The sequence below is a fragment of the Trypanosoma brucei genome, chromosome 5 (genome assembly GCF_000002445.2).
Source record: "Trypanosoma brucei brucei TREU927 chromosome 5, complete sequence".
NCBI lineage: Eukaryota > Euglenozoa > Kinetoplastea > Trypanosomatida > Trypanosomatidae > Trypanosoma > Trypanosoma brucei.
The window spans coordinates 743,602-766,731 of NC_007278.1; the positions used below are offsets into that span (position 1 = coordinate 743,602).

Consider the following 23,130-nt stretch of genomic DNA (forward strand, 5'->3'; position numbering starts at 1 on the left):
CATTTTGCGTAAATATACCAGCAAACAGAGTGAAGGGTAAACTCGAGGGCCACAATACCTTTCGATGTTGGAGGGACTATGCGTGCGCAAGGCTGTGGAGCGTCTGCGGCATAAGACATCACAACAGCGGCAACTCGTTAATGAGATGCGGGAACGCGCTGATGCCCTTACTGCAAGTGGCCTCGCTGCTGCTCGTGCAAGGCGGGACCCGGCTGCGCAGAAGCTGCAGCACCAGGAACCTTGCTTTGTGGAGGTAGCAAGCAGCAGCAACCTGCAGCGCGGTTTCTCTCCTGATTGTATGCTAAGTGGCGTCGCGATTGGTGTGTCGGATACGCTTGACGTGCGAGAGTTTTGCACGCGGTACGGGACTCAGTCACAGCTACTGCAGCAGATGCCACAAACAGAATTTCCTTTCGTCTCCTGGCTTCGCCGCCATGGTGCCCAGTTTGTCGGAAAGTTGGCGTGTCGGACACCGCTGACAATCGATGAGGCAAGTCTGATTGTTTCTGACAACCCTGCTGCCGTGGCCGTTTCTCGGAATGCGTGTAACTACGCCATCAGTTCCTCGCTTATGGGGCCTGCAGCCCTGACATCCCCCTTACATCATCCTATTGCTTCATTTAAACCCACAGCGCAGTCGTTTGCGACATTTGCGGAGGGTTATCGACTCTCGGTTCCGTCCATGTCCTTCGGTATAACCGCGGGGACTCTCGATGATATATTTTATTTGTGGGAAGTATTTACGTCAGCCATTCAACCAGCCTCATTCTTTGACACTCAGAGCGGTGATACAACCGATGGGAATGACGGGAATGCCGTCACCGATAGCAATAAGGCCACCGGATCCACGAAACGGAGGCGCCCGGTGCCCTCCCCTCCAAATGACTCGAGCGCGAACCGTTATGGATATGCCAGTGTAGGAAGGTTCAAACGTTCGATTAGTGATGGGTATTCAAGTTTACGAGGGAGTCGGCCAACAAGTGGGGAGGAGGAATTGATTGGACCACACATTGAACTTTCTGTCGGTTATCCCGCGGATTGGATTGATGCCCTTTGCCATGAGCGACTCTTGTCGGCTGACGAGTTCCGCCGCCGCATTCTTCGGCTTGTTTCCACACGCAATTCTATGCGAAAGAATGAAGTTTTGGAGGTCATTCCACTCACTATTGACATTGACCTGGAGGAGGTAGTGCAGGCAACACAAACAATCGGCCTTTACGAGCTTTCACAAGCCTTCGATCGCCTCTTCTTCTGGAACACTCATTCGGACGGAAGAGATCCGTGCTTATCATCATCATCATCCACATCCGGAAAAGCGGGCGTACTGGAGGAACTTCCGGAAGAACTAGTGTCTGCAATTTTTAATGGTAGAGCGCTGACCAGTCTTGACTACCATCGTGCACTGCGAACGCGTGACAGTGTTGTGAGGGCAACAGAGGAACAGTTTCGTGACGTCGACTTCATATTAACTCCGATGTTGTCAGAACCGTACGTAAACAGCAGCATGAGAAGCATCGCACTCCTGCTCCCGTTTTCACTCGGTGGGAATCCAATGGTTTCGTTGCAGTTAGAACCGGACTTTCCTGTCGTGCTTATTGGTGAGTTAGGTCGGGATACGGGATTGTTTGAGGATAGCACTACGTTTCTTCAGTTCGTGCAAGGAACATCACCAGGATGGTGGCGGAGAAAGTTTATGAGGTGATTTATTGCGTATGATGTTTGATTTCGTCTGGTTGACGTTGTCGACATGATTAACTGTTTCCCCTCTCGGTTAATGCAACTTCGCGGTTGTCACTATTTTTAGTGCAACGTGCTCCATTCCCGGTTTTGTAAGCTGGGGCATTAATTGTGTGTTGTTGTTTTCACGGCGTGACACTGAAATTTCCTCATTTGTTCTCTTTATTGATGTTTAGGCTCCACTTAGCTTCACCGAAATGACCTCCGCTCCTTTTTCCTCCCTTTGAACGGCTGCCTACCTCAGCATATACGATGCTTTTTGCTGCAGCTAACAGTTTGATGTGATGAATTTTAAGCTTAGGACACCTTTGGACGCAGGGACCCTGCGATTGAAAACAGTGAAACTTGATCGATTCGTACACTGACTAACCTTTCCTTTCTCTTATTTTTTTTGTCCCTTCTGTACCTGAAGCGTTGCGGTGGCACCGGTTCTTGCCTCAAGTGCCGCGTGGCACAACATGTTGTCGACACCCCGTGATGAATTTTAAGCTTAGGACACCTTTGGACGCAGGGACCCTGCGATTGAAAACAGTGAAACTTGATCGATTCGTACACTGATTTCCATTTGTATTTTTTCCCATTCTACCCAAGTTCTTTCTCCTCCCACGAAAATGTGTCAAATCACCTACTCCTCCATTTTCCCTGTTTGTGTAGCTCTTTGCAGGCTGTCTATCGTATTTTCCTATTTGTTTGCATGGGTGCCTGTTTTCTTGAAAATGGCGCTAGACATATTTTTTCCTTCTAACCCTGCGATCACCTCTTGCGTTCAATATATATATTTTTATATATATCTTGTCTAAATGACATGAAAATAAAACTACTAGGAGGTTACAGTTCACTAGCACAACGCTGTTAAGGACCTCATTATTCAGGTATGGAAAGAGGGGGAAAAATTGCGGCTATATTTGTCGGTCATTTCGTGTCGCGCCGTCATAAGGTTTTTTTATTTCTATTTTCCCTCTTATTTTTCTTCACGTCCGTTATGTTGTTGTCCAGTTGCTTCCTTCTTAGCACTCCCAGCTTTTTTTCTACTGGGACTTCGGAGGGAAGTTCCATATCGCGGGGAATTGTGTCGTTTTCCTCAGGCGAGCTTCCGTCTTCCAATGTTGCAGCGGATACTGCTACCATTTTTGTTTCACTTGCTTCATTTCGTGATAGCGAGTGCGTGACAACGCTGGACCGTCTTTTCAGTGCGGCAAAAAATCCACACCGCGTGTTTGTTGGTATCAGCGAGGAGCGATTTGGGAGTGAAAGCGGCTGTACCAACTCTCCTACACTTTTAGGGTTCGTTGGAAGTCAGCGTGATTTTAATATTCGTTGGCGTGACGTTGTGCCCCGTGCATTTGATGAGGCGACATCAGATGAGTTCCGACCACCTCCGACAACTCCGCTACTACACGCAAGACGTGAGAACGACGTTCTCACATGTTTCCTCAAACCCAAAATTTCGCGACCGAGTCCGTTACCGCAAGGCAAAGAGCTTTTGCGCAACTGTCAGGTCGTCACACGTGTCGGTGATCCGGATGATGCACGGGGCCCCACCTACGCACGGTACATCACTAGCCTTTTTTACGTAGATCAGGATTATTATATGGTCATTGACAGTCACATCAGAGCGCTTTTGGAGTGGGACGAGAAGATGATTAAACACGCTCGGCTTATGCCAACTCGGGGAGTTTTGTCGCATTACCCTAACGGCTACACTCCGCAGAATCCAGACAAGGAAGTTAATTACACTCATGTGATGGCCATGTGCAAGGCTGTCATTCCTCCCACCAACATCCCAAAGCTTGGGGCTCGATGGATTTTGAAAAGACAGCGTCCACTTCTTCAATCACTTGTGGCCGCAGGCTATATCTTTGGTGATGCTCAGTTTGTGAAGGATGTACCATTTGACCCCTATCTCCCCTACTTATTTGAGGGGGAGGAAATGCTGTACACTGCACGACTCTGGACAAATGGGTGGGACAGCTACTGCCCGGGAGATTCATTTGTCTTCCACAACTATGAACGAGCGTCCGCGCCAAGGTTTTGGTCCGCAATATACAAGAGCAACCAGAGCGAAAGCCGGAAGCGGCAGGAAAAAATTGGGGTTCTTCGCGCACTTTACTTAATGGAAAGGAAGGAGCTGAACACAACAGTACCGCTTGTTTCGCGTGACGTAGCGCAGATCGTGTGTCCCGCCATCAGTATCGAGGAGGGCCGCTTTGGCATGGGAACCGTAAGGCCACTTGACGCTTTCTGGGAATTCGCTGAGCTTACCGATGCGTTCTTGAAGGAGAAGGACGACGAAGGGCGGTGGATGGGTGGTGAGGGGTTGTGTCACCAGTTGGAGGCGCTTAGTGCCTCCATCAAACATATGGCTTCTGAAGATTAGGCTCTCCCGCCTCCTCATGTACATGATTGTGGTGAGTTGAGGAGTGAAAATCCAAAATACGAAATTAGTGCAAATTCCATTATATTCTGTTTTTTTTTTCTGTTGTTGTTCTTGTGTGTGTGTGTGGAGGCAGCAAAAATAAGGTAGCGAGGTTGAGAAGGCAAATGATGTTACTGACGAAATTCAATTGGTCGCGTTTATTTGGACTTTGGCAACCTCGACTTTCTCTTCTTATAAGTTTTGTTGGCGTCTACATTTTATTTCTACAGTGCCGGTTGCAGAAACTTGCTCATTATTTTCCTTCCATCTTATTTTTCTTTTTCGTGTGTACATATTTTTACAAAACTGTATTCCACGCCGTTTTCGGTGCCATTTATTCTTTCGATTCCGTGTACTTCCTCCTAGGTGGCAAAGCATCTTTTTTTTTGTTCGTGTCATTGTTAAAATAATGATAATAGTTATTATTATTATTATATATATTTTTTGTGTGCGTGTGGACACTAGTGGATGGCTGTAACCCTTCCTTTATGTTTTCTTGAATCCTTTCTTTTTAATTCTCTATTGTTGTTTGTTTCACCGCATGATTTTACCTGGTGAGCGCCAGCCATTGGCGGTGGGTTCCTTTTTTTTCTTTGTTGTACTTGAGAAGGTACCTGTTTGGTTATTGCAAAGTCGTTACTGACATCGATGGGGGGACCACTGGGAAGCAATGGGATGCGGAAGCAGATGAAGGAGAGTTTCATCTGCACTTTTTCAAGTAGTTATATTGCAGAGTGCCTTTGTTTATATTTATTTACCTATTGTTTGTTTGTTTTTGTAGAAACAAAACCTCTTCTTCCTCTCTAGCACACGGTAGTGTTCGCTTTGTCAGTGAATGAGGAAAATTCCCCTAGTCATGTGAGTTTATAACAGCGCATATATATTTTTTTCATTATTTTACACAAGTTCATACACAAAAGTATCATCTATCTATATTTGTTTATGTCCGTTTGTCTACCCATCGCACGAAACAGCTCTGTAAGTTATGCTATAATGTTACGGTGGCCGTAAGCTGTCGGGTTGTCGGACAACTTGAAAAATTCCTTTTTTTGTTAACCGTATATGCTTTTATCAATCCTTCTATATATGTATTAGATTCTTTACTGTTACTCGTTGGAAGGACTACAATAGGCAAGTGAGCGAAGCAGAGAGAGAGGGAGAAGGAGGAGGATACTGACTGAAATCACTGAGGAAAGGGGAATTACTTGCGACTGATTAGGTGAAACACCAATAACACCCACCTGCAACGAGCAATGGAGAGAAATACTCCTCGTTACCAGCATCCTCCTTACCGAGGGAGGGCTAGTGTACACTACGGGCAAACGCGACCAACACAGCGGGCACCGCCGCCACCCGCAAGGGGCAATGAACCAACCAACCTGGGAGCTGCGGCGGAGTGTTACGGAGTGATGACGCGATACGGTGCTGTACAACACGGAACCCACGCCTCAGGCGGCCCATCACAACTCGGACAGCAGCTGCGAAGGGAGGGTAACTCCATGCGCTTTAATGACATCGGTGCGAGATTCACCAGAAGTGGGTCAAACGGCGGTTCTTACGGCGGAGGGTCCGGATATGGCTCTTCTGTGTCGCATAATCCCCCAAGTTTACGTAGGCAAAGCAGTGGGCTTCTATCACGCGACAACTCACTTTGTGGTCACCTATCCGCTGAAGATGTTGGGTATGGTACTCTTTATCGTCCCAGAAGCTTCTCAAGGGGTTCGCGGTACGGTATGCGCTCATCGTCCCAACAAGGAAGCCTTCGTTCTCACAGTGGCGCCGGTGGAGGAGGAAGTTTTGTCAAGAGAAGTAGCTTTCGAAGTAGCCCGAGTCGCTACCCTTGTGGTTCGTTTCACTGGACTCCTGATGGTCCCGCGTCAGCATCGAACAGTGGTGGTAGTTTTTACGGTACGCGTCGCAGGACCTCTGGCGCAGGCGTTTCCAGTGTCCCTAACCCTGCCCGTTGCGTATACGATATGGGGGGAGCAGTCAGTCGCCGTGGCTCCTTATTGGCCGGTCAGAGTGGCACAACGCCGAGAGAAGGAGCCTGTTATGGAATCAATCGGAAGAACAGTATGCGGTTATCGCGTACTAATTCTTGTATGAACGGCTTCTACAGTTATGGCGCCAACGCGTTGGCCTCAAGACGGGAAATGGGTGGGTATGGCAGCCTTCCTCGGAGCCGCCTGGCGGGGAGGCCTACAGCTCCACCTAATTGGCCAGGTGTCCCAACAAACGTTTCACGCAACCTGAACCCAATGGGTACAAGACAACCGCAACGTCCGTTAAATGAACCCATCGTACCAGACGATGCTGAAAAGGATGTTCCTGGTCAACTGGTACGGTGTAACAGTGAAAAGAAAATCGGTATCTATTTCAAGGACGTACAACCGACGGAGGAGGGGGAGTACAAACAAGGCGACGCGGCGAGTGGACGGAAGTCAAAGGCCTCCATGTCGTCGTCTGCCGTAACGAATATTCGCACCATTGTACTTCTTGAAGGGGAAGCTGAGGATTCAATTCATGTTGATGGGACGACCATGACGTTACTTAAGCCGAACAGTGATGAACCGGTAAGGTTTGAAACCAAGGAAATTGTTTATTACGACCCAAACGATTCTAACATCTACATGGACTCTACAGAAGAGCTCTGTGACACATTCCTCTTGGGTTGTAATATCAGCCTCGTGATGGCCGACGCTCAGTGCCCTGCACAGCAACCTACGCAATGGCATTCATGGAATGTTCTCAGGCGGTTGATGAGAGATGTATTTGCGCGAATGCCCGACCGCGCGGAGTTGAGGTTATCAATTTCATTGATGGACGATGATAAAGTGATGGATTTACTAGTGCCCGATCCGCAGTTTGTTAACCTCACCGTCTCCTACTCTCCGTTGTTCGGAAACGTACCCCATGGAATGACATTTGAGGTACTGGACAGTGCGTCGGAGTTTGGAGGCCTCTTAAAAGTGGCACTCTCAAGGGCTGTTGGTCAAGACAGTGGCGAGTTTGGAATAATTCTTGTGGTGGCAATATTAAAACAAGTTCGTAAAAACCCCTCAAATCCCAAAGATGAAGAAGATGTTATCCTATCCTCTTTGTTTGCTACGGGGGTGGGTGACGGTGTCGTCCACTACAGTCGTATCCTTGACAAAAACCCTGCCGAACCACGTGCCATGTTCCAGTTTGCTGTGGGTGGTCCATCCCAAACGGCTGCTGTCGTCTCCATGGCGGACGATCCCAAAAACTTAGTGAAAAATCACCAGTTCATGACTACTCTTCAACGACTTGGGAAAATTGAAAATTACACTCTGCGTTTAGGTTCGGTTCGTCGGTTTGTTTCCTACACGAAGGAGTCGCTGCCGAAGACGCGGATCCACCTCCAGAACCTGCCGGAAGGACCGGAGAAAGAGGCTCTTAAGCGGTCAGTGACGCGGTACGAGAAGATGTTGGCTGACGCTGAGGCCATGCTTGAGTCACCGGACTGCGCAGCTCCGAAGACATATGTGCGTTAAGAGGCACAGTTAGTATGTTTGCATCGTCTAAACTTATCCTTTCTTTGTTTATGTGTTAAGTTGCACTTTACTCAAACTCTCCAGATATATTTACATACGAGTGTGCGTTTCTCCGGTTGTTTATTGTATCAGAGGGCCACTTTTTAAAAATTTCTCAGATAGCGGACGCATTTCTATTCAACGGTTAACATCCTTTTGTTTACCCTTTCATTATATATTTATTTGTTTTTATTTTCTTTATATGATAAAGTATGTGTTTATATATAATAATGGGAGTGGACCTTAAGAGGCCGTTCCACCTTTCCTGAAGTTAACTTAAGTGCGAGGAGGAGGAGGAGAAGTCCGATTGGTGCCTTAACTTTTCATTGTTACTTATCTATTAAGTTGTTACACACTTCTTAAAATGAGGATGATGACTATCACCTCATTTTATTTGTTTGTAATAACCGGTGATGGGAACACTAAAAGTGCATCAAACAGCAGCAAGAAAGGGCTTTTACCTGTGTGATTGGATGGATGAAAGGAACATCTTTTTTTTTTTTTTTGGGGGGGGGAGGTGGTGATGGGAAGTAGAAGTGACAGACGCATTTATTTATTTATTTTTTATTTCGTGTGTTTCGGCAACATTTACTCGGAAATAGATTGTTTCGAATCACTTTCCGCCTTTGCTCACATCTTGTTTTAAGTAAATGTGACACTAACCCGCGTTGTTTTGTCTATTGGCTCGTATATTTGTGTTTGTGATTTTTTCCGGTTTATCCTTATGCTTGTTATCCGTAGTGGGTGCTGCGCCCTAAATTTTTAATTTCCGTTTCACAACCTTGTTACCTTTTCCCCCAGTTCTAATTTACACTTCCGCCTTTCTCATGAATCCCTGTCGTCTATATATATATATATATATATATATAACACCGTTTTATTTTGTTCTTATTTGCTGGGAATTTCACGTAAATAGCAACACAGTGTGAGCCATATTTGTTTTCCTCTGTATACTTACCTTTTTCTCCCCCTCCCAGATATTTACATCTCTACTTATCATCATTTTCTTTGCTGTATTTTGTCATTGCTCAATGCGGGTGTTTTTTTTTTTTGCTTTTAGGGAGTATCTTCCGTCAGATCCTTTATTGTGTTGTTACCCTTTTCACCCTCTACTCCCTTCACATTATTTTTTTTTTATTATCAAAAATAATAATAATAATAATAATTACCATTATTATTATTATTGTTGTTTTATTGATTCTTCATTCCCGTTACTAGCGCTTATAATGTTATTGTTGTTTTTGTTTGTTAGTGTCTTTGTGATGATGCACTTACATGTAGGTGAACAAAGCGTCTGTGTATGGGCGGGAGGGAAATGTTCAATGTATTTTTGAGTATTTTTTTCCTTTTGCCAGTTTCCCACCTGTTAGTTTAGTTCGCTAATTCTGTTTTTTTTTTTTTGCACCTAATAGTACAGCATAAAGAAAGAACCTCTCAATGTCTGTACGTTTGAGTGTTTGTAAGTGTCCGTTCATCCCTTTATCTCTTCTTCCTTTTTATGCAATGGGTGTGCGAGTAGGCAGATAAATAAATAAATATATATATATATATTATATGCAGGAAAAAAAAACAATAACAATAATAATAATAATAAAGAAGGGAATATATGGGATATGGGATGAAAAGAAAGAAAGAAAGAAAGGGAGAAATAATGAGAAAGAGATAGATGGTAAGAGTGAGAGGGAGTGACATTTTATTGTGGCGTCACTTGATATAATAAAGGGAAAAGTACGTAAGAGGTAAAAGGGAGTAATATATTATTGTGCATGAAAGTGAAGGTCAAGAGATAAAAAAGCAATTTGCAGAATAATTCACGCGCATTAAAAAAAAAAAAACGCAATGAGACGTTGAGTTTCTGTTTCTGTTTTTATGTGCGTTCCAACGGATTCATTCGTTTCGCCTATTTGGTTCTTTTTTTTTTTATAGATTTAACAACTTCGTGTCCTTTGTGTGCATCTGCTCTTTTTTTTTTAAATGTCTTTTCTATTTTTCCCCCGTCTTTCCTTTCGCTCTCTTCGCATGTTTCTTCTTATTTCAGCACCCCATTTTCGTTGGTACTCGTGTTTTGACGGTGGGAAAAGTTTTACTTAATTTTCCGTACGTGTTTTGTTATTTGCGGGTGTTTTGCAGCTCGTTTCCATATTTCAGAGTACAAATTCGTTCTTATCGTTAATATTAAACAAAAAGAAAAATTCCTTTCTCTTTTAGTGGACTGAAGTTGTCGTCATTGTTAAATCTCGTTTTCTTTATTAAAATTGTTACGCGCGGTCCTTCTCTTACCTTTCCCAACTCCATTTCCTTTTCTCTTATTTTTTTTAAATTGTAATTTCCATTCACTCTATACTTATTATTGAATTGTTGGCGCGCTATGATTTATTATTATTATTATGATTTATTATTATTATTATGATTTATTATTATTATTATTATTGCTACTACCTTTTCTCTATAGAAGAGGGACAAATATTTTGTTACTTTATGTTATGTTTGTCCATTTGTCCGCTTCGCGCGTTTGCATTGTTTGAATGAATGATATAAAAGTTATATATATATATATATATATATATGAAATGGGAGCTAGTGGAATAAAGCAAAATAAGGAAGATGTTTTTTCCTTGGGGGAGAAAAGACGTTGTAGTCGTGTTTTTGTTCTAATATGTTTATTTCCCCCCCTTTCCACTCCCTTTTTTCTTCACTGTTTTACCCTTTAATCTATTTCCCCCTTCTTTCTTCGGAATATATATATATTATACCAATTATAAGTGAACGAAACGATTTTCCATCATCATTTCTTCTCCTCTTGTCATTTTTATGTTATTCCTTATCATTGGCATCGGTTACTTTATTATTTCTTCTTTTTTCCTTGTATGATTTACTTCCACCGTTTCTATTTACATCATTGATCGATCCATCTTTTTTTTTTTTTTACTTTCCTTCCTAATCCCAAGCATTCTCGATAGATTTTTTTTTTTCGTTAATACGGTATGCAGGTAAGCAACCGAATACCAGTGTGCATTTTTGGGCATGTCTGAGCAAAGTTTCCTCTCTTTTTTTCTTTTTGTATATGTTTATGGAAATGTATTCGGTGGAATGTGAGCCTGCGGTACGATAAGAAAAGGTAAAAAGAAAAAAAGGCAGCAAAGGAACTGAAAGGAGGAAAACAGTATTAAAGTAAAAAAAAAAAGAAGTATCAAAGAAAACGGTGAGAACCATTTAAGATAAAGAAAAAAAATAGAAATGGATGAATTACGCGAAGGACAGGCGCGAGGTCAGACGAATGATGTGAGCCAATGCGTTTATGTGTTACGGCTTTCCCCTAGCCCTTCTCATCTTTTCAAAGCAAAAATCATGAACAACGAAGGAGGAATATGGATGCGTATTGTTCGTACTATTATCATGATGATGATGATGATTATTATTATTATTGTTGTTGTGGTTGTGGTTGTTTTCATTATTTGTTTGATTCTCTTTGCATTTCTCCTCTGTTTGTCTACGCAAATAACCGAATAAAAAGGTACGGGATCGGTTGTATGGTTAGGACTGGAATAAAAGCAGGAACACAAAGGGGTTTTGAAGAATAGAAAAAGGAAGTAAAAAGATGTCTCAAGCTGATAATGCTGAGCTAAAAAGCAAAGATGCACGTACATTTGCCGTGAATTTCGCTGAAGTGGGAATATGTCCAAAGAGTGGAGTACCGATTCGACTCTGTTACCAAACCTTTGGTGAGCCCGCAGCCCCAAACGGCGCTGTTCTTCTTATTATGGGATTAGCATTATCACAACAACTGTGGGATGTAAAATTTTGCATGCGTTTAGCTTCATGTGGTTACTACGTTATCCGTTTTGACAATCGAGATATTGGTAAGAGCACAATTTTGGTAGGTAGAAAAGTTCTCCCTTCCGGAACTACTGAAAGTTCGGATGAGGGTGATATTTGGGAAGATAGCAACTTTTTATCGCACAGCCCTCCAGAAGGAGGTGCTGATGGAAGTAAAAGCTGTATGTACATTCAGTTGGCACACGCAGGCATTGCAGCTAATGGCCATCGTAAGTTTCAGGAGGTGTATTCCCTTGAGGATATGGCGAAGGATAGCGTAGGGTTGTTAGATGTATTGAAGATTTCTAGGGCTCACATTGTTGGCATGTGTATGGGTGGGATGATCGCACAAATTATTGCTATTCAATACCCGAATCGTGTTGAAAGTCTCTCTCTGATTTCCACACACAGCAGCTCACCTTTATTATCATCTCCATCTCTGCGCGTGATGATCGGAGTCGCTACATTTGCTATCCGTTGCGTTCGAAAAGGCGTTGCAATCCCATTATCAGATTCTATGGCGGAAAAGCAGGGGCGTAAGCCACTGACATCAAGGGAAAAGGATGACCTCGCACAGGTTCTTGCACAGTTTGTCACATCCTTTGCTGGCGGCAAAGAATCGGCATTTCCTATCGATCACAAAGCGTTACTGCGGCAGACGCGCCGCATTGTGCATTGGAGCGAAGATTTCAGCGGATTCGCCCGTCAGTACGTTGCAATGATTAAGGCCCCATGTCGCGTATCTCAACTGAGAGGTCTTAGCGTTCCTTGTGTTGTTATTCACGGGACAGATGATTTATTAGTACCTTATCGAAACGGAAAGAAGCTTGCCGATGTCATTCCTGGTTCGAAATTAGTTGGTATTGAAGGACTAGGACACATACTGCACCCCCTCTCCCGCGAGCGAATAATCGGTGCCCTGGTGGAAAACATGGGTCAATCAACAAACGCTCTTTCCCGTAGTGGTGCCGTTGCGGCCAAACTTTGAACCAACTTAGCGTTACTCATAACTAGCGGTTGTATGCAGTTCACCACTCCTCTTCCCCTTCCGTTTCCTGAAGTTATTAGTGTGGGGAGGAGGTCCCAAGTTATATGCACGACGGCAGACGGTTGAGCGCATAAATGACATGGTAAGCGTGTGAAATCAACAGAAACGATGAAGTGTGTGTGTGTGGAGGATACTCGTATGTCAACTCCGTCTAGACTAGGGAGTCTTAGTTATGTCGCATGCTCCCCTGTTTAAACTTCTGTATTTTTTTTGTTTTTTTGGTGCCAAAGCTATGTGGGGCGTGACCGCGTCGACATTAATGCATTCAGGTACCGCACATTTACTAAATAACTCTGAGTTCTTGACCATAGTTGCCACAGATTCCCTTATACTTTAGTTTGTTCACAGAACTCTCTTTTGTTGTTTAATATTGCGTCGGATCTTGTATTATTACCTTCTTCGCTTTCAGCTATTAAATAGTTCATTTCTGCACACACTAACCAAAAGTTAACGGAATCAAACTTTTGGGTACTGTTTTACGGCCTTGAATTGGTTGATGAATAGTGAAGAATACTGGTACATGAGTTGCACAAACGAGAGATGTTGACTACGACTGACACTATTGTTAAGGTTGGGAAATGCGCTAGCACTGGGGAGGACATTTCATTATCTTACGATACCTTTGGCAATTCAAAAGACCCGTGTTTACTTCTTGTGGTGGGTCTCGCTGGTGTTGGGCGGGTTTGGCGTGATGCTTTCTGTGAGATGATTGCGAAAAAAGGTTTCTACGTGGTGCGGTACGACAATCGCGATGTTGGGCTGTCAACTCATTTGGACAATCAACCCACTCCTAACGTCATGCAGTGTTTACTTCCACAGTTTCTCTCATTTTTGAGAAAAGTGCCGTATACGCTGGAGGATATGGCAGCTGATGGGATGAATCTTTTGACTGCTCTCGGTATTGAAAGAGCGCATGTGGTGGGTTCCAGTATGGGTGGCATGATTGCACAAATTATGGCTATCAAGTACCCGAGTCGTGTACGAAGCCTTGGCATCATATACTCTCACACGGGCTCTAGTAAACGAGTTCCGGAAACATTTTCCACAAAGTTGCTGTTTATGAAAAAACCAAAAAGCTCGGCGCTGGAGGATGTGGTTGATTTCAAGTGTGCACTCGCCCGCCACTTCCGTGGCCCCGGGTATAACGTAGATGAGGAGGAATTCAGGAAGTTAGCAAAAGAACAGCTTGAACGCGCAAATGATTACCCACAGGGAATGTTGCGACAATTGGCTGCTATTTTGTCAGCTAAGAGCCGTGAGGAGTGTTTGAAAACCATCACCATCCCCACATTGATCATTCATGGTATGCTAGACGAAGTTGTGCCGTACCAAAATGGACTTCAGATTGCTGAAGCTGTCGGCCCGGCAGCAAAACTTGTGATTTACCCGCGTATGGGACACGAGATACCGGTTGAACTGATGCCTTCAATTTCGCAAGAAATTGCCGATAACTGTGGACGGGAACTGACTCTGGCTTAACGCACGGAATATGCAACTGGAGAAGTAGCTATTATTGACGGCATTGCATTGTTTTCTTTTTGTTTTTATTATTAACTCAATGTCTTTCCAGGTGCTAACTACGGATTTCATTGGGTTCTGCTGTCCGTTTTCCAAAATTAGGGACTGGTTGTCAAAGCAAAAAAAAAGGAAAAGAGAAGCGATACCAGGAAGAGCAAAACGATTAACAAACAGGTAAACATGAAAGTGCTAACATGGGGATGGGAAATGAGAGGTAATTCGTCTCTTTTTTTTTCCTGTTTAAAGGCTTTCAATTTGTCTTTTTTTTTGTGTGTGTGTTTTGATTTTTGGTGCTGACTGTGCGAAACTCGCACCTATCTGCTTCTCTTTTTCTCAAAAGTCTGTAGATAGATAAACTGGTTTTGAAAATAGAAAAAGGAAAAGAAGAAGGGGAAGAGGAAATTGTAAAGCAAACAAACAAAGAAACAAAGAAAGGAAGTAGGAGGGAGGGAGGGAGAGAAGAAGAAAAAGTGAGTGAGTGTGACGTGTGTTTAATTTGTTATGCGATCACCGAACGGATCTGTAGGGGGCCGCCCCTTCGGTTACTCGCATAATGGACCGGAGCGGGGGGAAGAGGGTGAAGAAATGGAAAATGTCAGTGAGAGAATTGACGCCGAGTCGGATTATGGAGATAGTCCCAACAACAGGCGGTTTGGTCCACCACCACCTCCACCACCACCTCCACCTCCATTTGAAAGCAGGGAAGGAAGTCCGGAATCGACCAACTCGAATGGACGTCAACAGTTGCAAGTTGTGTCTGTTGGTGTATTAAATGTGCAACACGACGTGTCGGGTATGCCGCTGGCGGGGCGTGATGGGACGCCAAGGTCAGTTCCACAAAGTGAATTAACAAAAAGAAAGATGCAAGGGGAAGCGCAACTGCGGTATGAGTACTACAATCGTCCCAGGCTTACCGTAACTTCACGGCCTCGTATTGTTGCGGCTCCCATGTTAGACCGTTCCGATTGGAATCAACCACTTTTTACACTGTGCTTTTGCTTATATGGTAATGAGAGGCCGGAAGCGCCATTGGATGATGAGTTCAATTCACCAGAAAGTTCCGTAACCCCGCGAAGGAAACATTACCCACATTCTCCGTCCAACTCCGGGAACTCGTCTATTTTGGGGCATTTCTGCTGGCGTATGTTTTGCTTGCGGTGTAGTGTAGCCGACCAGATGCGTCTCCTTGCAATTGAGGAGGACGAACGCGGTTATGAACCGCTTAACTTTTGCTGTGAAGGGTTTTTTGGAAGCAGAATGTCGCTACCTCGTGCATTCTGGACAATGTGCATATGTGATATCCTCACTGGAGGTTCGCCTTGTGGTTGCTTTTATCACGGTTTGGGGACCGCACTTTACGGTTGTCGATTACGTTATCTCGTCCGTTGCCGTTACCGTCTTCAGGGAATTGTTTTGTCTGACTTCATTCATATGTTATGCTGCCCTTTGCTTAGTGTGGATCAGCAGGGGGCGGAAATGTTAGCTAATGGACTTGTAGAGCCCCGTGAATTTGGCAAGTTCATGTTATGATATGTGAGAAGAGGAGAAAATAAATGAAGGGAAGAAGGAAGAAGGAAAAAAAAAAGCAGGAATGACTATCGTGTTGCGTATGTGATTTACAATATGATTGGCGTCTGTATAAACATTCCGTTTTGGTTTTTTTGAATTTGCTGTGTGCATATAAATATAAATATATACATAGAAAAAAATATATATATATTATGATCTAATTTGTCGTCTCTTTTTTTTTTTTGGTTACTTTCTCTCCCTTCCCCGCTCTGATTTCGTCTTCCGTTTTTTTTTCTTCTTTTGATGCCCTCTTCCGCAGCTATGTTTAGTTTCACGAAGAAGGTTTTTCTAATTTTTTTAAAAAAAAAGTCTCCACAATTTCACCTTCCCCTTTCCACCCTTTTTTTCCTTTATTTACAAAATGAATTACGCTCGTATTTTTAAATAAACAACGACTTATACGTTAGGTTATTGTTTCGCTCAGAGGGAATGTGTAAGAATTGAAATAGATGAAACAATACAACAGGAAAAGGTTTTTTTTTAAAAAAAAGGTCGAAGGGAAGCTCATGAGGTGAATAAATTGAGGTGATCTACTTGCTGTTGTGTTTATCATGTGGAACGGAGGGGAAAAGAAAAAATCATATATGCTCGGAGGAGCCAAATTTACTAAACTTTACTAATTGTTCCCCTTCTCTCTTTTTTCCCCCTTGTGTGTGTGTGTGTCTCTGTGTGTTTTTTTTTTACACCAAATCCTTTCTGCTCTTCTTTTCTTTTTTCTTTTTTCTTTTTGTTTTGTTTTGAATGCGTGTGCGTGTGTCATCTTCGTTTTGGTTTCTATTTTTGTTTCCACGTTTCCTTTTTTTTTTTCTTCCACTTCCCCCTCTCATTTAGTTGTTATACGGCAGCTGTTTTCAAATGTCAGTAATTGCACTCATTCACGGGGGAAACGTGGTATAAAATATGTAAAGGTGGATGTTCTGCTGTGATAAATTGTTTTTGCAGTTTGCAGCGCAAACAAGCAAACAAACAAAACACAAACTTCTTTCTTTCTCTTTCTTTTTCTCTTTCTCTTTCTCTTTTTTTTTTTTTCATCCCTCTTGTTTCCCTTTTAAAATGTTCCAGCCATTTTTTTTTGCTTTCTTTTTTTTTGGGGGGGTTTTGCTGGGGTTGTTGTCACCACGCAGAGAGCGTGCAGGGGAAAAACCCGTTGTCCTTTTTTTTTTTTCGTTTGCTTATTGTTTTTTTGTTGTTTATATTATTCTATTTGCATATAGAAGTTATTTTTGGGTACGCGCGTGAAATACAACATTTGTTATCATCTTTATTACCGCTACAGACGCTAACGTTATATCGTTGGAGTTAGGGAAGGGATTGGTGGTTGCGGATACGGAAGTAGCATCTGTTTTCTTTTTCTTTTTTTTATTTATAACAATTGTTATGTGTGTGTGTGTTTTTTTTTTTAAAAAAATAATTTCAATACCTCTCAACTCCCTTTTTTTCCCTACTCCCCGTCACATACATATATACATACATATGCGCGCACAACGAAATGAGTGCAATTATATAAATAAAAATATCCATCTGTAAGTTCTTTGAAATATGATTATATATGAATGAATATGTATGTTTCTTTGTTTGTGCACTGTTCATTTTATATTTTATGTTACCATCGCTATTATTATTGCTATCGTTAATATTCTTTTTATTTCCTTTTCCCGTTTCCTTTTCTTCTTCTCTTTTTCTCAGCACTTTTTTCTTTTTAGTTGTTGTCGTTGTTGTCGTTTTTCTTCTTTTATTTGTCTTCTTGGACATTATCTTACATTTCTGAAGGAAATTCCCGTTTGTTGTAGTCGGAGGTCAACACGAAGCGGAGGCGAAAAGTTCAACGCCTCCCTCCCGCCTTTTAAAAGCAGGCGGTGGGGAACGACACGTGGAAAAAGAAAAAAAAAACAAAGTAAAAAAAGTAAAAAAAGTAAAAATAAAAATAAAGTAAAAGTAAGCTGAGGGAGAAGCGGTTTACCATAGCATTTAACATATAATAGGTGGAGAGGGAGAGTAATAAAGGTCAAAAGTAAAAACAAAAAAAAAAGAAAAAAAATATAAAAACAATAAGATACATATATTTAAAGAGGGAACAGAAGTTGGAGTAAAGCCCTAAAAAACAAAAAAAATAGTGTGGGAAGACAAAAGAGAGGGACAGTCTTCATCGCACAAGCGGGGTATAAAGTTGTTGTTTTGTTTTTTTTTTTTAGAAAAAAAGGAAATACAAATATATAAGTTAACTCAGTGACTTCCGGCATTAGAGTAACAAAGATAACAACACTAACACATTCGAAGTGAAGGCACGCGAAGTCTCAAAAACTGTTCGTAACATCAACGGAACTAGCTAACACACAAACGCACACAAAAGACAAACATTGTCCAAAGAACACGTTTCTTCATAGAGAACTGTATCAGGTCACGAATCTAAAGAAGAAAAAAACAACGCAAAATATAACTGAGAAGGTGAAGATTTGGGTGCACGAGCACTTGTTTGAAGTGCACCATCCGAATTGCCTTCCAAATGCATCACGGTCGCAAAGTTCTTGAAGCCCAGAAGAAACGCGATACCGCACCTCAACAGGAATACTTTCCGCTTTCTAAGGAGAAAGTGAGACATGATCGGGTCCATCGAGCTGAAGAGGGGAAGCGAGATAGAGAAAATATCGGTGACATGAACCTCGACGATAGAAGGGAAGATAATAGAGGAAATTGTGTTTCTGGAAGAGATGCTTCTCCGGGATCTTCTTCTCGAAGTAAGGGCGTTTGCAGTGAATATCAATACGGTGAGCACAAACGGCAGCGATTGTCACCGGAAGGTCATGATTTCAAAGTTTCAGCCACACAGAGCTCACACGGTTCCACGGATGCCTATTTATCATCGGATCGATCCATAGGGAATCTGCGAAATAAGTCAAGAGCCACAGATGCTTCGATGCGCAACATGGTAGTGGGTACTTCACCACTATCAACTGGAAAATATAATATCTCCATGAGGAATAGGGCAACGCGTTCTGCCTTGGCTGATCATGATGGGGAGTTTACTCCAAAGGTTAATGCCCCTCCAGCCATCGGTTCCAGCGGACAACTGCCGTCGCAAGCGACCGACTTCCATTTACCACTTAAACTATACGATACTATGAAGCCGTCTCCACGTGTTGGGGTGGGGGAGAAATATCCAATAAAGCCATCCTTTCAGGCTTCGCATGGTTCGCGAGATGCGTATTCGCACGGTCCACAGCTGGGGATGTCAGATATGGCACCAGCTGCCCTTAAGCGGTCAAGTGCTCCATCATACGGTGAGGTTTTTTCAGGGGCGCATGTGGCGAGTTTAAGCAGGGGTAGAAAAATGGAAGGAAGAAATACGCCGAGGTCAGTCCGATTAGGGGAATGGAGGACTTCCCATTCACGCAGTGGAGACGGTGCTGTTTCCGAACACGCGGAGCGGCGTCATCGTCAGGCAAATCATCCGTTACAAGACCATCTTTTTGCACCCCGACGCCGTGCTTTGGAAATACCGCCATCCGACCCTTTTTCATTCAGGGGAATTAGTTCTACTGAGAGCGGCTCGCATTCAAGTAGTCGCACTGGCAACTTCACTCAGCACTCTGAGCAACACGACGGCCGGGTATCCAGCAGCTATACGCAGAGCCCAGAAACAGGTTTTGAGATGTGGCGTGGTGACAAAACGCCTTACAATGCTTCTCAAAGTGGTTCGCCTGGTTGTGATGCTGGATACGCTCCAGGAAGCACCAATGCCAGTAGCGCGGTTGAGTCGCACCCTTCGTACCTGGGTTCCCTATCATGGGCCGCGCCGCACGTTTACCAACACCAACAGGAGGTGCCCTGCATTCCACGACCCCACGTCGAGTACAGTGGCTTTATTAACCCCGAAAATGACTGTTATGCGTGCAGCGTACTGACGCTTTTGTTGCGCAGCCCCTTATTTTGTAGAGCGCTGCTAGCTTCACCCACTGTAGAGTGTGTGAGGCCCGTAAAATCCGTTAACAATACTGCGGCAACCAGTAGCAGCAGTCTCACAACATCTTACGATCCGACACCTGCAGGCGTTGACCATGATACAGTTCGTGAGGATCCACCTCCTGTAAGTTTGCATCATGTGTTGAAATACTTTGCTGGTTTGCTTCAGTGTCCACAGGACATAGAAGGGGGAATAGACATGAGACCATTGCGACATTTTTTTAGAGGGAACTTCTTTTCTGGACAGCAAGAAGATGCACACGAATTCTTCCTCGCCGTCATTGACAAACTAACTGAGGAGTCTAAAATGTTTCTTAAATCCACGGATGCATCAGGGGGATTTGATAACCCTGCAGTGGAAGAAGGCGAAGCTTCAAAAGAAATAAGTACTGATGGTCAGGGTACCGCAGCTGAAGGGACACCGCGGTCGTCGGGTAACGAATCAATGCCCCTTTGGATAAATACTTTGATTACGGGACAGCTTCTGAGCATCATTCGCTGTGGAAATGCGGCGTGTGGGCACGAGATAGCGACGGTCGACCCTTTCATTAACCTCTTAGTTAATATACGTAAAGGAGAGGAGACAAATGAAACACTTCGGCAAAGTAACCCCAACAGTTCACCTTGTCAAGAAAGCGAGCACTGTGCACCCAATTCCGAACCCGTTGGGTCGCATGGCAGTCTGCTGTACGCAAGCCCCATTTCTCCCAAACCGTATTACGATGTGCTGTCTCTGCTCACGTACAGCTTCCGTTTTTCAGCTCTCGATTCCTATGTTTGTGACGCATGTGGATCTTCCAATCAGCAGTTGCAGGGTGGCTGTCTACTGGGGGCTCTGCCACCACTTTTAGTCGTACAAATGAAGCGGTTTGCCACAACGTACTCTCCAGAACTGGGTGCTTCTGTGACGAAGGATGTGTCCCCCGTCCTTGTTAATCGAAATATTGTGTTGTACTCTTTGGATGAAGAACATTATAATCGTGAAGAGAAGACATTGAGGTCGAGTGTGTTGCATGCGGAACAAAAGGCTAAACAACACAGTGAAGGGGAAGCTGTTGATGAATCAGCAACCCATGTGAAGGCCACTCGATGTTCCTACCGGTTGCAAGGTGTGGTGCGTCATTTGGGGAAATCTCTTTATGGTGGCCACTACACAACGGAGTTCGCGCAGGAACGAGTGGATAGAAAAGAAGAAGAGGAAGAAGAAGAAGAGGAGGAGGGGGATGGAAGTACGGATGGAACTAAAGATGGCTGTGGGCACCAAGTCGATGGGGAGCGTACCGGAGAAGGCAGCGTTGAACGGGAGAAACATATAAGTTCGGATCAATGCGCAAAAAGGTCTTGGTATATGGCGGATGACGAAAGAGTTTCGGCACTTTCTGAAGAATATTCAATGAAAGAAGCTTCCCGTTCCTGTACATGCTACTTGCTGTTATACGAGAAGGTGGGGGAGGAAGCCGTTTCATCTCATGTATGGGATATACTCCCACGGGGAAGCGAGTGAAGGCTTTCCTCTTCTTTCCCTTTACTCCACTGGTGCATGTATTAATCAAACGTTTAGTAGTGCAATTATGTATGCGTTTCATATATATATATATATATATATGTACGCATATGCATTTCGCCAAATTTTCACACGCAAATGCATATCTGTTTCACTGCTATGCACAGACGTACATACGCACATGCATGCGTATACCACTTTTCGATTACCCTTCCCAACCAACAAGATGTTTGTGAACAAATAAAGTGTGAAGTACATGTAAGTGTATTTCCCTCCTTTTCAAATTGTGCCACGATATGATGTTGTGTTATAACAAGTGGACGGAAGCTGTTGCGAAGTAAAAAAGGAAAATAAAAACGCATAGAGAAACGGGCGGATATGTCCATATTACTGTTTTGGTTTCTTGTTTCTATTTTTCAGTTTCCTCGCGTTGCCTGTTTGTCACTTATTGATGCGGATTACACACACGTGCGTGAGTTTTGTAACGGACGAAAGGAGCATCAAAGTCGTCACGTGCCTATTCTTTTTTTTGTTTTTTTGTTTTTTTGTTTTGTCTTGTTTCTTTTCCTCTTTTGTTTTTTCTTTCGTCCTCGTCACCCAATGCATTCAGTTCAAAAACAAAAACAATATGTCATAGAAGGGATGCTAGAAACCTTTGCTGAACCATATTTGTTGAGATGTCTGCAGTTTTTATTCCCCCACTGGATGGAAGTGATTGAAAGGGGGGAGCGAAAAAAAAAAATAATATATATATATATATATCACCTTCACCTTCCCGCACGATGTTGCTGATTTACAGTATGCATACAATCACTCGTATATATGTTTGAATAAATATATGTCTCGGTACGTATTCATTTGTGTGTGTGTGTGTGTTTTTTTTTTTTTTAAATTAAAAATTTGCTTACCCCCGTAGTGGTGTACTTTTTGTTGTTGTCGTTCTCCCTTTTTTTCTTTTTTTTATTTTTACTTTTTTCTCTTGCTTCTCGAATGCTCATTTTCTTTTCCTTTGTGCACGTGAGTTTTAACGAAGAAGGAATTGTACGGCACTTTACAATTACGAAAAAAAAAGAAGGTGTACGAAAGATGAGGGAAAGAAAACACACATACACACACAGACAAAATATTCTTTGTTTTTTTTTTAAAAAAAAGAACGGAAACTTAAAGGATGGGGTATTGTGTTGTGTTGTGTTGGGTCGGGTCGGGGAGGTATAGGATAAAAACAACAATAACACAAATAGCGACAGTCGGTGCTTATATTAATGATGACATTAGTAACAATTGTGGTAATAAAGGTAACAGCACCATGGTAATAAGAATAAATTTAAAAAAAATTGTATTGATTTCGAAAAGCAATGTTGTGAATCTGAGGGAAGTAAAGAAATAAACAGAAGGGATAAATGTGCTGCGTTAAAAAATTTTTCGTTTGTACATATTCAACACAACATTAGCGAGTATCGCAGCTGTTTTTCTTTCTTTTTTTCCCCCTCTTCCGTTTTTGTTATTTTCCATGATTTTATTGCTTTCCTCGCGACTCAATAACAATTTAGTCTTTGTGTTTGCGAAAGAGAAAGATGTGTAATGATACTTTTTTTTTTTTTTGGTTCTTTCTTAAAAGTAAATGGGTGAAGGTTTAGCGTGGTTGTGGAAGTGAGGCGAAGGAAAAAGGAATCCTCGCGGTACAGGTTATTATTGTTACTCTCTTTTACTTATTATGCTTATATATATATTCGGTTTTGTGAATGTGTGTATACGTTGGTCATGTTATTGTTATTATTGTGATGGTGTGATGAAAAGAATTTATGAAGAAATGAAGGAAAATTTCTCAAAGTAATAGTAACAGAAATATAACAGCAAAAACAAAAAAAAACAACAACAACAGTAACAATAGCTCCAAGAGAAAGGAGACAGATGAAAGGACGTTTCTGACATTTTTTACTGAGGTGATTATTACGTGGCGAACGAAAATACCGTTTGGGTTCTTTTCTTTTTTCATTTTTTTTATTTT

General features: G+C 42.8%; 7 protein-coding genes and 2 non-coding genes across 9 annotated transcripts, besides 29 other annotated features; all 9 read left to right on the forward strand.

Moving 5' to 3' along the window:
• Positions 1–23,130: part of a sequence feature (sequence corresponds to BAC RPCI93-3C6) that runs on past both edges of the window.
• Positions 65–1,702, forward strand: Tb927.5.2340 (hypothetical protein, conserved; the record flags this gene model as incomplete). The annotated part of the gene is made up of 1 exon (XM_839815.1): positions 65–1,702. One exon carries the CDS (start codon positions 65–67, stop codon positions 1,700–1,702), a length of 1,638 nt encoding a protein of 545 aa, XP_844908.1.
• Tb927.5.2343 lies at positions 2,019–2,102 on the forward strand. Its single transcript, XR_002990005.1, has one exon. It is a non-coding gene; the product is annotated as a C/D snoRNA, TB5C1C1 (small nucleolar RNA).
• On the forward strand, positions 2,212–2,298 carry Tb927.5.2346. The gene has a single exon (XR_002990006.1). It is a non-coding gene; the product is annotated as a C/D snoRNA, TB5C1C1 (small nucleolar RNA).
• Positions 2,506–2,528: a sequence feature (AT_rich).
• Positions 2,612–4,114, forward strand: Tb927.5.2350 (hypothetical protein, conserved; the record flags this gene model as incomplete). The annotated part of the gene is made up of 1 exon (XM_839816.1): positions 2,612–4,114. One exon carries the CDS (start codon positions 2,612–2,614, stop codon positions 4,112–4,114), a length of 1,503 nt encoding a protein of 500 aa, XP_844909.1.
• Positions 4,555–4,599: a sequence feature (AT_rich).
• Tb927.5.2360 (hypothetical protein, conserved) lies at positions 5,563–7,668 on the forward strand (the record flags this gene model as incomplete). The annotated part of the gene is made up of 1 exon (XM_839817.1): positions 5,563–7,668. The coding sequence occupies one exon, from the start codon at positions 5,563–5,565 to the stop codon at positions 7,666–7,668; it is 2,106 nt and encodes a 701-aa protein (XP_844910.1).
• Positions 8,255–8,277: a sequence feature (AT_rich).
• Positions 8,551–8,576: a microsatellite.
• Positions 8,830–8,852: a microsatellite.
• Positions 8,853–8,873: a microsatellite.
• Positions 8,874–8,953: a microsatellite.
• Positions 9,231–9,263: a sequence feature (AT_rich).
• Positions 9,276–9,301: a microsatellite.
• Positions 9,330–9,368: a microsatellite.
• Positions 10,081–10,138: a microsatellite.
• Positions 10,250–10,274: a microsatellite.
• Positions 11,085–11,163: a microsatellite.
• Tb927.5.2370 (hydrolase, alpha/beta fold family, putative) lies at positions 11,306–12,511 on the forward strand (the record flags this gene model as incomplete). Its single annotated transcript, XM_839818.1, has 1 exon — positions 11,306–12,511. One exon carries the CDS (start codon positions 11,306–11,308, stop codon positions 12,509–12,511), a length of 1,206 nt encoding a protein of 401 aa, XP_844911.1.
• Positions 13,112–14,050, forward strand: Tb927.5.2380 (hydrolase, alpha/beta fold family, putative; the record flags this gene model as incomplete). Its single annotated transcript, XM_839819.1, has 1 exon — positions 13,112–14,050. One exon carries the CDS (start codon positions 13,112–13,114, stop codon positions 14,048–14,050), a length of 939 nt encoding a protein of 312 aa, XP_844912.1.
• Positions 14,455–14,560: a sequence feature (GA-rich).
• Positions 14,591–15,619, forward strand: Tb927.5.2390 (hypothetical protein, conserved; the record flags this gene model as incomplete). Its single annotated transcript, XM_839820.1, has 1 exon — positions 14,591–15,619. One exon carries the CDS (start codon positions 14,591–14,593, stop codon positions 15,617–15,619), a length of 1,029 nt encoding a protein of 342 aa, XP_844913.1.
• Positions 14,747–14,779: a microsatellite.
• Positions 15,768–15,809: a microsatellite.
• Positions 16,361–16,397: a sequence feature (T-rich).
• Positions 16,638–16,685: a sequence feature (CT-rich).
• Positions 17,049–17,072: a sequence feature (AT_rich).
• Positions 17,244–17,403: a sequence feature (T-rich).
• Positions 17,533–17,587: a sequence feature (A-rich).
• Positions 17,666–17,712: a sequence feature (A-rich).
• Tb927.5.2400 (ubiquitin carboxyl-terminal hydrolase, putative) lies at positions 18,162–21,122 on the forward strand (the record flags this gene model as incomplete). Its single annotated transcript, XM_839821.1, has 1 exon — positions 18,162–21,122. One exon carries the CDS (start codon positions 18,162–18,164, stop codon positions 21,120–21,122), a length of 2,961 nt encoding a protein of 986 aa, XP_844914.1.
• Positions 20,806–20,836: a microsatellite.
• Positions 21,203–21,227: a microsatellite.
• Positions 21,646–21,701: a sequence feature (T-rich).
• Positions 21,854–21,884: a sequence feature (AT_rich).
• Positions 21,998–22,024: a sequence feature (AT_rich).
• Positions 22,047–22,133: a sequence feature (T-rich).